This window comes from Sparus aurata, chromosome 18 (assembly GCF_900880675.1).
Source record: "Sparus aurata chromosome 18, fSpaAur1.1, whole genome shotgun sequence".
Lineage (NCBI taxonomy): Eukaryota > Metazoa > Chordata > Actinopteri > Spariformes > Sparidae > Sparus > Sparus aurata.
Genome location: NC_044204.1, coordinates 31,101,068 through 31,113,176, shown reverse-complemented (window position 1 = coordinate 31,113,176; position 12,109 = coordinate 31,101,068). Strand labels below are relative to the sequence as shown.

Below are 12,109 nucleotides of genomic sequence, written 5' to 3'. Positions count from 1 at the left end.
ACCTCGTTCAAAGCAATAAATCCACTCCAGATGTAATTACAAACTTCTCCGAACCCAATGAATGGTCTGATTTATGTCTGTATGTACGTTTGTATACTTACTGCAGACGACTGACAAGCACTCAGAGCACGACTTCACTGTAGAAGGAAACATGAATTGCTAAAAAGACTCTCCGAAGGACACTTAATTTCTATACTCTGCCAGACCAGACTCAACTCAAATGGAAGGGCACCTTAGGGGACTTAATGTATGTACCCTGTATTGTTTGTCTTTGCTCAGGAAGCTTTGCCATGAAATCTGCCGGAATAATCAGATTTGCCACTGTATTCAGAATCAATGACACATTGTCAAGGAGACCTTTACTAATAATCCAGCTACTGATGTCTTTTACTGTGTACATATCACTCTGACTAGGATCAGTCTATGTACATGACAGAAACCCCCCAACTATTAGGAATATTTAATACAAAAAAAAGCTTATTATCAAGTTTTCAGGAGCAGACATTTGCCTCTCCGTTAGAAGATAAAAAAAGTGACTAAAACTGGCATTTATCAAGGAAAATTAAACAACGCCTCACAGTTGGGAGAATAATAATTTGCCTTTTCTGTATAAAAAGTAATGAGTACAGAGTTCATTTATTTAAGGGCTCAAGAGAGTGATATTAGCTTTGTATATTGTATAAAACACCACACAGAGTATTCATTGTTCTGAACCGAAAGAGGACAAAAAGGACGTCCATGTGCGCAGTCATCATTTGACTATATACGATATAAATCCGCCCTTACAAATCCAATTACACAAATATGTTTTTTATATTTACATCATCAACAATCCTTTCTGCCTCTGCTGATATGATCAAAAGCCTTCATTATCATGGCACCATTGCTTGCCAGGGACCCTAATTGGAGCTTGCGAAAGCAAGCAACATTTGATATAATGGCTCCCTCCCAAACAGGAATGCCAGGCCTGCATTATGACTTTCTTTTTATATTGCTGAATTCCCCGAGGGAAGGACAGAGATGTCATCATTAGCGGGCAGAAGACTTTGGCCATAGCTGCTGAGGTCTGTGGAGTGGTCAGCCAGGCATCGTGACCCAATAGCGGTGTCTACTCTGTGTTTCCCCTGTCGAGGTTCCCATCTGGTCACGTGACCCCGTGCCAGGCTGCTCCCGCTGAATACATTTGGGGAGCTAATGAGAAAGGAAGCTTTGTGAAGACCCGGAAAAGGGCACCTCTTCCTCTTCTACTCCTCTGAGAAAAAGAAGGGGGGAAAAGTCGGCGTGGTCAATTTTATTAACTTGGCTGACCTTCACACAAACAATTAACATTTACAGAAAACACAGCCCCTCCCATTATCTTTCTCATCTCCATCTTAATCTTCAACCTCACCACCAGCAGCTGTTTTTTTGTGTGTTTTTTTTTACTTCTTAACAAAGGGAAATTTAACAGACAAGAAGCAAATTAGTGGCAAACACGTTGCATGTATTTTTAAGACAGATGCGGTAGAAGGTCGGCTATCTAAAGGTGCTTCGGTAATTGGCTAAGGGCCGCCGGTGTCACAGTAAAAAAGCCAACTGTGAGCAGTGATTATGTGACCTTATCTGCTCGTCCTCCTACCAGACCGTCGGCAAACCTCTGCGCAGGTCCAGGTCTAATGAAGAAAAGTGTATGGAATAGAAAATGCCTTGTTTGATAGTGTCAGAACCTGAAGGAAGCTTCGCATATAATCTGTATCCATTCACAACTGTACATGCACAAACCTTTTCTTCCATGGCTCTGTAAAAGTGCATCAAAGGTCGCACACTAGTAAAATGTTTGTACACCCTGATACGAATAAACATCCATGTGGCTAACCGGGTTTGTTGATGAGCAACGCAGTCAGTAGCCTTGCTCTCATGGACTCTTTCTTTCTGCTGCTACTGCGTGTTGTACCCTGTCATCCTTGTCTGCAACGTGATTTTTATCCTGACATGGACAGAAAAAGAAAAAAAAAAAAAACGAGATTTGCATTAACAGTAGCTCTTTGTGTGTTTGTGTGTTTTGTGTGTGCTCTCCCATTTGTAGAACCTGATAAAGAACCTGCCAGAGCAGAAAGAGCTGAGTGCGCTAGCGGAACTAAAGGGTGAATATGAAGAGCTAGTGGAGTCGGAGCAGTTTGGCATTGTGGTGAGTATAATTTCCTGGTGACTACTGGATCGGCCCAAGAGAACACACGGTATGCACATTCATACTCCCGGCCTGCTACTGTCAAACACTTGCAAGCATGCACAGTTGAGAAATTCAATTTTTATTCATTACTCACTCGTTCCGTCCCTGCATACCTCACACAGACTCTCACAAATAACACTGTGCTTTTACGCCTTGTCTGCCTTCCTCCAGCAGTGCTTCACACACATCTTTTTTGCAGCGGGTCCGATGGATTTGGACAGCAGTTTGGCAAGAGACCAGGAAATTAAAAATAAATGTATAAATACAGACTGCATTAAAAGAAGTTGGCGTAGACTCTGGGTCTCAAAAGTGAAGCCAATATGGAAGTGCCTTTAACCTGCGTGCGTTTGCATAGCCGGCAACTCCACTGCTTCCAGAAAGATGTCAGATCGCATGTAAAGCTTATGAGAAAACCCCACTTCTCACTTGATTTATGACCTCACTGAACAGTTTTCTAACGAGTTTAGGGTCCCAATCGTTAGTTTCAAGTCTTCTTTAATCCAGCACGGTGTTCATTTTGTAAATCACGGTCCCATTTAAAATAATTAGACGCTAAAGCAGGGTATGACTCAGGGCGTGGCTAAGTCAGTGCCGCGGCGACCTGTTTGTTAGGATAGCAGTATGCATACATGGCAGTGTGTACATGTAAATTGCCGCGAACATGCGCCGGGGTGTTTATTACCTCTTCACACTTGACCCTCTCACAGTGTGTTTTCAGTTTTTCAGATCAGTTCTCTAATCGAAAAAGTCGACTATTCTCTTTTTCTGGCAAGTAAATTTTGATTCAAGCCTCTTTTTCTCTCGCCCCAAATTTCGCAATTAATTTCACAGTTAACGTGAATTACACATGCATCTTTTAGCCACGCTGCCATGGCCTCACCTGGCTGGTGAGAGGCGGCTGTGGCTAGAAGGTAGAGCTGTTAATGGGAAGTTGGCTGGCTTGCTTTCGTGGCTCCCTTGGACGCACAACGAAGTATCCTTGACCAAGATATCTTTTGACATCATGGGTGACATCACGGTGGCTACTTCCACTTCTTTTAAACACACTGCGTGTATAACTTTGAAGCAGCTGCAGTAATGTTTAATTAAAACATCTATCAAAGGGCATATTTAACAAAAACGTCACAATTTGATAACCCGAACTCTAAAATGATAGGATCTATGATTTAACAAGGAAAAAAAAAAAAGAAACACTTTCGACTCGGGCAGAGAAAAGTTCAGTCATTTTTGATGAGGATTCGGCATCAAGAATCCAGCGAATGCCATATTTTTGACATCAACTGTCAATGTTGTCTCATGACAAAATCATGGCCTAAGGCTATGAATCCTGTCTGAAATAAAGTTCTTTGAAAAGCATGCGGCTGTAGTCAGCCAGCTCGGTGATGCAGCCCAATCCTCTAATCCTATTGACAATGATTAGCACAAGTTCTATCTCTTCCAGAAATTGGATAAATAGTGCTTTTGTGTTGGAGTATAGCCCTTAGAAAAGAAAGTATATTTTCTTTAGTCATCGTCATTGAATTTGGGATGCACAGCACAAATATGTAATGATGAACAAATAATTAGGGCTGCAATTATGTGGGTAAACATTGAAAGCCGGATCTTCATTTTTGACCTTATCTAATGATGTAATTGACCTAATTAAGGTTTAAAGACATCCTGAAGAGGAACTCGTGTGTTACAGTCAGCAACATCTGTTTTGATCCAGGAACCTGTTTTACTGCACCTGATCGAACTCTGATCTCGAGACGCCTCGACCTACTGTTCCTCACTGTGATCCACCGACAGTAGTATTACCTTACTGTAAATCAGTCGTAGAAGAAAGGGGAGTACATCATCACGCTGTTCTGACCTTTTCCACTTAGTTAAAGCGGTAATTACTTTTCATAATTAACTGCTCTCGCCATCCATTTACCAAGTGAATACCAAGTGCTTTCGTCAACTGTAAAGGGAAGTGCTGTCTTTAAACTTAACTTCACAACGCGATCATAGAGGTACATTACGCAGTTTTACAGAAGAGATGTTCAATTAGACCCAAGGGTTGCAAATGTGCTCCATCTCCCTATGCTATTCTCTTTATTCATTGAAGGCCTTTTTTTGCATATGTCTTTTAGGAGATGTAATGAAGCAGGGGGTGGCAGTTTCCCCTCGTGAGCTCACCAATTTTGTGATCATATACCTCCCCGCTGATGAACCAGCTCCTCAATGCAGAGCTATTTAGCTCCCCTGGGAAATAAGCCACGTTCAAGCTTCTCTCTGCCAAAGCTGTCACCTGCGTGCTCGCTCTCATTGTGATTTCTCCTTATTGTATACAAATCAATTCAAGTGAAGGAGAGGGGGTCGTGCGTGTCTGTATGCATATGCGTGCGCGCCAGGAATCGAGGTGGGTGGGAATATTGGCGCAGGGTGGAGGGGCAGAGGGGGGTGGTGGTGTAGTTTGACGGACAACTTGCCCATACACATGAATAATTTTGAGCAGTAATGAAACATTATGGGCTGGATCTGAAGGTTGCCTTCAAGCACCGGATTATGCAGCAATCTGTAGAATTTGTCTGCGCTCGCTGCTTCGCCACATATCTTACAGCCAAAACCCTATTTGTTTTAATTCCCTCCCATTTTCATAGCTATTTCTTCTCTCGTCTTCGTCTGGCTTCAGCGATTCCACTCCCAAGCCCACAAGTATTGATTGAGGCTGTTATATTATTTATGACAAATCTGTTTAATGGGGGGGATTCCTTTGTCCATATGAAAGTCAGGAGGGATGCAGGAAAGAGGGTAGTCGCACTCGCTAAAGAGGGTGGTTGATTTTCAGCTCATTAAAACCAGCCGGAGCGGTAATTACACTGGAGATTCAACATGACCGTGGTGGCAAGGTGGGGTAACTTAACAGGGACCCTCTCTCGCATCATGAAAAGCTGTTGTAGGTACTCGCATGATAAAACAGAATGAAATGAAAAAACATATCGAGACTGTGAGGAGCAGCATGATTAAGAACCTTGATACTCACATCTACAAAGCTTTTTTTTTTTTGTGCCTCTATGCAAATAAGCTGCAAGTTGCTTGTAAACAAGTGTCGCGCTTTACTTAATACACAAGTTCCTAATGCCGGATTACAAACTAAACACTTTGCATATTGTAAGCGAAGTGGCATACACAACTTTCTAACTGTATTTCAAATAGTGTCAGTTCTGCAGGGGAGAACGGTGCATCTCTTAAAAACGGTGCACGTGTGTTGTGTTTAAAACAAAATAAGAACCAAAAAAAAATGAGTCAGTGTCTTTTTTGGTTATTGCAAATAAGCCAGCCAGCTTACCTGATCTTCACAGATATATATATATATATATATATATATATATATATAGATAAATTGAAAGTAAGTGCACCAAGAAGAACTACAATATTACGAAAAAATAAATCCGCAATGCATTGTGTAACTGATTGCTACAGGGTCTTGGCTATTTGTTTATATGCCATACAGTGACTTCGACTGTTATTTTGTATCCTTAGATGAGTTCAGTCAAACTCCTACGACCGCGTCTCAACGGCATTCTGTTCAAGCTGACGTTCGAGGAGCAGGTGAACAACATCCGGCCAGACATCATGAATGTGACGTTCGCCTGCGAAGAGGTGAAGAAGAGCGAAGGCTTCAGCAAACTCCTGGAGCTGGTGCTGCTGGTCGGCAATTACATGAACGCCGGCTCGAGGAACGCCCAGACGTTTGGCTTCAATATCAACTTCCTCTGCAAGGTAACAACGCATTGAAGATCTTCTGTGTCTCTTCATCTGTGTCGTGAAACAGAAACTGTCACCAACACAAAAAACGTGGATTCAGAAAGGGCTGATTTACATATTTTAATGAATCGGCATCAATATTCTCTAAAGTTTATGCATCACAATTGAATCAATGTAATCTTTTGAAAGTAATCACTGAGAGGCAGGCGTATCACTCCCAGTGAGACCTGTCCTGCCTTCACTAAATGTTGCTCTCAGATAATAGATACATGCTCACAACAATCTGCTGTATGAGGAAAATGGAGGTTGAACAGATGTGAACAGATGTCACGGCAAGTCCTTCATTCCATGCAGACCTCAAAGGGACTCAGTGGAAGACTGCAGGTCTTCAAAAAAAAAAAAAAAAAAAAAATCTGCAGAGCCTAATCAGCAATCAAATGAAAACATGTTTCAATACAACAAATAACAGAACCGCGATGAGGCGTGGAGCGCAGTGGAACTCGAGCCAGAAAAGAGGCAGCATCTGTGTCCACTGCCAGGTAAAATCACAGCATGCAGAGATGTGAGGGAGAAGACTGGCAGACGTGCACACACAGCTAAACTGAGCACAGCCAAGCTCTTGAAGCAGACTGGTTCGACCACACACACACACACACACACACACACACACACACACACACACACACACACACACACACACACACACAGGCTCTCTGTCTCTTGCTCAGTGATACGTGACGTTTTTCTACATTGTGTTGTGAGAGGAAGAGGCCTTAAGCTGAGGTGGTGACTGTCAGACCCACTGCAGACGGAGCTGTGGGGTTAGTCATGTCATGATGAAAACAGGGCTTTAAACTTGGGGGTTTTAAAATGGCACTCAAACCGAAAGAGCAGGGCGGCTCTAAACATAGCAAATGGTGAGTGTTTCAAAAACTAAGCCTTAAAAACTGGTGTCAGAGTAGACCAGAGCATGATTTTCTGCAGTATTGGTTAAGTATTTAGTTATTATTCCTCTAACTCCACTTACTTTTTTCTTTTTTTTTTCAGGGAAAGATTTCTTTGACAAATATAGTAAAAAAAATAACTTGAAAGTAGTATTATTGATTAATGTGATTGCTCTTAAATCTCCACTGAGATTGTTTTAGAAAAACAAAAACAAAAAGTTTTGTACTTTGTTTTTTCTCCTCATCTCACACAACATTTTACCTGGTAATTGTTTTCACTCAGTTGGTGTGCGACAGTTTAATGTGTAAATTGCCGTCATAACGTTTACTCTGGTAGGCCAATCTTGAAAAAAAAGAGAGTTTTTAATCCCAGGGAGGGAATAAAAAAAGCCCTAAAAACCAGAAAGGGAGGGCCCTTTTCTGACTCATGGCCACAATGCTTTAAAGAAATGTTCAACTTTTGTTCATGCCAACTGCTTACAAGATAAAGATCCATCAAAAAACATTAACAGCTCGTAAATCACCAGCATGTGATCAAATTAGAATTTTGCTGAGAGCCAAAACTTCACTTTGTTGTCTAGCCCCTTTAAAGTATCTTTGGCATTATGTGTGGCTGTGTAACAGTTTTAATCGCTTATCTATCTGATGGTAAAACTGATGAAAAGAAAAAAAAATATATTGGGCAGCCTTCAGAGTGCTTAGAGAGGTGCTGAGACAGGGGCAAATTCCTCCTCCTTCCAGCATTGCCTAAGTTTGGCAGTCAAGCTGCGGGGATGAAACCAAAATAAGTTTCAAAATTCATCTATTAAGCAGCCTGTGTGAGATTCTATGACACTTTTGGTTTTGGTGTCATTATTCTCAAACTCTCTGCTGTGCTCTAGCAGTGCTACAACTGTTAGGTTAGGTAGACAAAAACAGATCTGTTCCAAATGATTGTGTTAAAAAAAGGATCGGTCAGTTACTGTAAAAAAAAAAAAAAAAAAAAATGGGGATTTTCAAGATGTAGAAGGCCAAAAGCCAGCGCCTTACAAGCATATTTGAAGCCAGGTGTGAATGGAGCTTTAGCAGGGCGAATCCAGTGTGCCTTCTGTATTCCTGCAAGCTCACTGGATGAGTGTGGAGTGTCGGTGTAGAGTCTGGTAATGCCTCAGGGGGCTGATTGGACCATTATAGATGGACAAGGAAAAAAGTCTGCTTTCTCACTTTAGTCAATCAAGTAAATGGACCCCTGGGTGGCAGGTCTAGGGTACCTAATGGGCTCATCAGGGAGGAGGGAGGTTGATGATGGGAATGAGCAGCAAGGGGAGAGCATAGGCTGACCCACCTACAGCCCACCGCCACAGCCCCCTCGTCCTGCCAAGGACACGTCAAACCTCCTGGGAGGCAGCTTGGTCACATGCATCCAGCACACTGAGCATTCACACGGGTTTTTGCAAGGACGACGGTGAAGTGTGGATTTCATGTCCCTATAGATCAATGTGAGAGGCACGTGTGAAAATGACATGAAGGGAAAGTTTTCGATTTTTCAAAAAGTACCTGCATCGTAAAAATAAAAAAAAATAAAAAAACAGGCTTAAAATGCATAATAATAAGCAAGATGATGAAGAGTGTCGAAGAGACTGTTACCATATTGGAACATATTGGGCAAGTGTATAAAACCATCTGCTGTATTACTCAAAAACAAAGAAATATTGTTCCTCCTGGGTTTTGTCCCGCCTTACTGGGGGGAAAACGCTTTCAGCGGCTATGCTTAATTATTAAACACCGCATGGCAATGATTTGTGTCCAATTTAGGTTGAACAGAACAGAGTATCTATTAGTCACTTGACTTGTTTAACAGGGAGTCACCCACCTAACATTAGTGTGACCTTGTGTCCTGCTTTCAAAATAAAACGTTTCCCCTCAGCTTAAAGGATGGTTACAGTTTTATGAAACAATTTGTTCAACGTTTCTTTGTCGTTATGGAACATATTCTCTGCAGTGGACTTGTGTGCTTGTGTTTCCCACGTCTTATAATCACCGTAGCGGTATGCAAAATGCAATCTGAAGAGTCAAACTGATTTATCAAGAGCAGACAATCCTTCTTTGTTTGTGTGCAGCTATATTCCCATCGCCACTTCATCTGGTATTAGTTAATTGTTGTGTTATTTATGTATTTTCAATCGAGACAGTGGAAGCACGTTTTGTTTGCAATATACCTCGCCTCTGTGAATGCTAAATGCATTGGAATGTGCAGCGCTAACTACTGAGGGATTTAGAATAATACTACCTCAAGGCGATTTACGTTATGAAAGATTGAATGATATCGCAATTCGGAATATGATTTCAGCCGCACGGTAATGAAGCAGCAACTTTTCCATCTGCTTCAAATGAACAAATGTGTTTGAAGGAGAGTAGCATTTATACACGCTCCATCCAGTCGCACCATTAAAACATAATCGGATAAGACAAATTGTAAGTGACTTGAGTAAAAAAAAAAAAAAAAAAAAAGGTAGTGTTAAATAAAATATTTAATGTAAAACTCCAGGTAGTCTAAGCTCCTCAGTGAGAGCATTACAAAGCTCAGGAGCTCTGGCTTTTTTTCAGTTTTGACTTTTAGCCCAAACTTTTAAAATTGCCGGGACAAGGGACCAACTGTGATTAAAAATGACCCCAGACTGTGACACAGACCAGCTCACGGCAGGCTGTGCAGAGATACTCCACAGCCCCTGGCACAGTTCTCACGATACCTGAAAGCTGCTTTGACTGAAGTTCCTGATTTATGGAGGACTCCCCCCTGCCCTTACAGAGCCCCTCAGCAAAATGCATTTAAAAGATACGGTAAATATGCGTTTGCCGGATAAACTGGTCTCCTTGGAAATGATCTATTATGAAACATTCATATTTGATAAACATCTCAAGCATCTTACAAATATGTGCATTGAATATATATCATAACATGGCATTATAATGTTTGATATCCATGTGTTTGTTTCTTATTGCTCTGTCCAGCCCGGTCTTACTCCCAAGGCAGCGCGGTCAGTGGGTCTATACGTCTAAGTATGAAGCTGTAATTAACACCCAAGGGTCATTTGTGGAAGCGCCCATCTAGTGCTGAAGTATAAACAGCAAGAAAAGTCTGTCCCAGAAGGTGGTAGGATGGGTCATAGCAGAGACTTTCCCCCAGGATAGTGGGGTTCTAGTCCCATGTGTGACCGAGCGTTAACATGCGTTTGTTCTTAAGTTATCTTACACAAATCACATACCGTAATTAATGTAAATAACATGACTGAATTTATGAAAGAAATGTAGTAATTTAAACCTGGAGCATGATCTTTTCCTAAACCTGCCCAAGTCGTTGTGGTTCCTTAACCTATCCAAACTGTGACCATTTCACATATTTAATAATGGCAGTCAAAAAGTCACGATACGTCGTAATATGTGGACTGGTTTAGAGTTTAAACAGATTTTATACAACTGTGTGCAACGTCAATAAAGGCACTGAGGAGTTAGGAGTGAGAGCGGGGTGCTCTGTCACTCAGACTGCTGTCATCTTTATATCTGCTTTCATATACTGTGTTATGTCGATCCTCGTGCGCGTGAAAAGTCTTAAAACGTTAAAGCCCAACAGGAGCTCCTCTCTCCCACAGAAAACACTGCAAATGTTCCTGAAATGCCTCGTCTGTAGTCCTGCCTTTCGGTGACTCAATGACATCACACTTCATCAACAAGTCGCACATTCAATCAAGTACTGATTTAGCGATGTTTGTTCTGTTGATGTCAGCAGTGCTGGCTGAGGCATGTGTGAGCCGACCAATCAGGGGAGGCGGGGTATTAGGGAAGGGGGGGGGCCTTAAAGAGACAGGAGTTAAAAGCAGAGCGTTTCAGACAGAGGAGGAACAGAGTGCCACAGCAACGTACAGTATGAGGCAACTGATGTTTGAGCACTAAAGCATGTAAAACTCTTTCTATTAATATGTCTAAATAAGAGCATAATATTTGTGTTTTAAGACTCACAGTTAAGAATAATGGCCCGGTTGTTTTGACTGTCTATACAACCGTCGTAAAAGCTTGAAACTCTTTTTAAAGGGAGCATATCAGTTTGAAACGGTTTTGATAGATGTCTTTTGTCCCTACACATCTGAAAGATGTGTGAAGATTACACACTTCTCTAAAGTTAACGGCAAACTACTGATGGTTAGAGACCAGTGAATGATTCTATTAATGTAAAGTACACGGCACATTTTAGTTTCTCATCAGGCACTAAATTATATCAAATTAAACAAACTGCTATGAGTGTTTTTGTGGGTCACATTATATCTTTAAAGCGCAATTTTCAACTTTCAAAATAAACCAAAAAAGCTCCCTAGACTTTTGTTCAGAATTGAAATTATAAAAGCACACATTATTTAGAGTTGTACACATTCAAATATTAAAAATGTAATATAAAAAAGTTTGGGTTAAGCGGTTGGAGTGGTGTGTTTATAAATTAGTGAATATGCATGCTTTGTGAACTGTGTGGTCAAGTTCATTAGTTCAGCGATATTCACCTCACAAACGCTAATATGCTTCCAATTTCGCCTGATAATTTCAATTGCTCCCTTATTACCTGAATCCACATGACTTCTCCACTTACACCCACTGCACTCGATAAAACTCCACAGTATGCCCATTCTCTTGCCCTGTATGGGCACCGGAATAGCTCAGGTTAAATATACTACACTAAATCATTAAAGCATCGTATCAGCAAGGCTGTGGACCTTCGACTACAATCCAGAGATACACACACTGCACCGCTGTTCCACATTATTCCGAATTATTGTTTCAGTAAATCTCCTGTTTGTTAACACTCACAAGTCCCTGAATGATTTTTTTTTACTTCTCCCAGTTTACCCTCTCTTTATTACACATTACTAATATTAGTTAGCAGATGAAATCAGCATACAGCAGATGCACTTTTTTTTTGTTTGGTAATGACAGTTTGGGGTATAACAATAAACAAATTAAAATTTAAAATCCATGAAATTAAATTGTGATTACCCAACGTGAGCAAGTGATTGATCCTCATCTAATGAAAGTGTGTGTGTGTGCGTGTGTGTGTGTGTGTGTGTGTGTGTCTGACTGCCTGTTGTTGCTTCAATTCACAATTGCTTGAATGTGTGTGTGTCTGTGCGCGTCTGTGTGTAACAGAGAGAGGATGCACACACATGTGTTCGCATGTGCACATGTGTGGGCTTGTCCAACT

The 12,109-nt window shown here is 41.3% G+C and overlaps 1 protein-coding gene across 3 annotated transcripts in view; it reads left to right on the top strand.

Moving 5' to 3' along the window:
- diaph2 (diaphanous-related formin 2) overlaps positions 1 to 12,109 on the top strand; it is a 395,371-nt gene that overhangs the window by 236,792 nt on the left and 146,470 nt on the right. For all 3 annotated transcript variants that reach the window (XM_030396391.1, XM_030396392.1, XM_030396393.1), the window contains 2 exons: positions 2,066 to 2,167; positions 5,717 to 5,956. In XM_030396391.1, the coding sequence (XP_030252251.1) occupies positions 2,066 to 2,167; positions 5,717 to 5,956 (342 nt within the window). The remainder of the gene's footprint in view (positions 1 to 2,065; positions 2,168 to 5,716; positions 5,957 to 12,109) is intronic.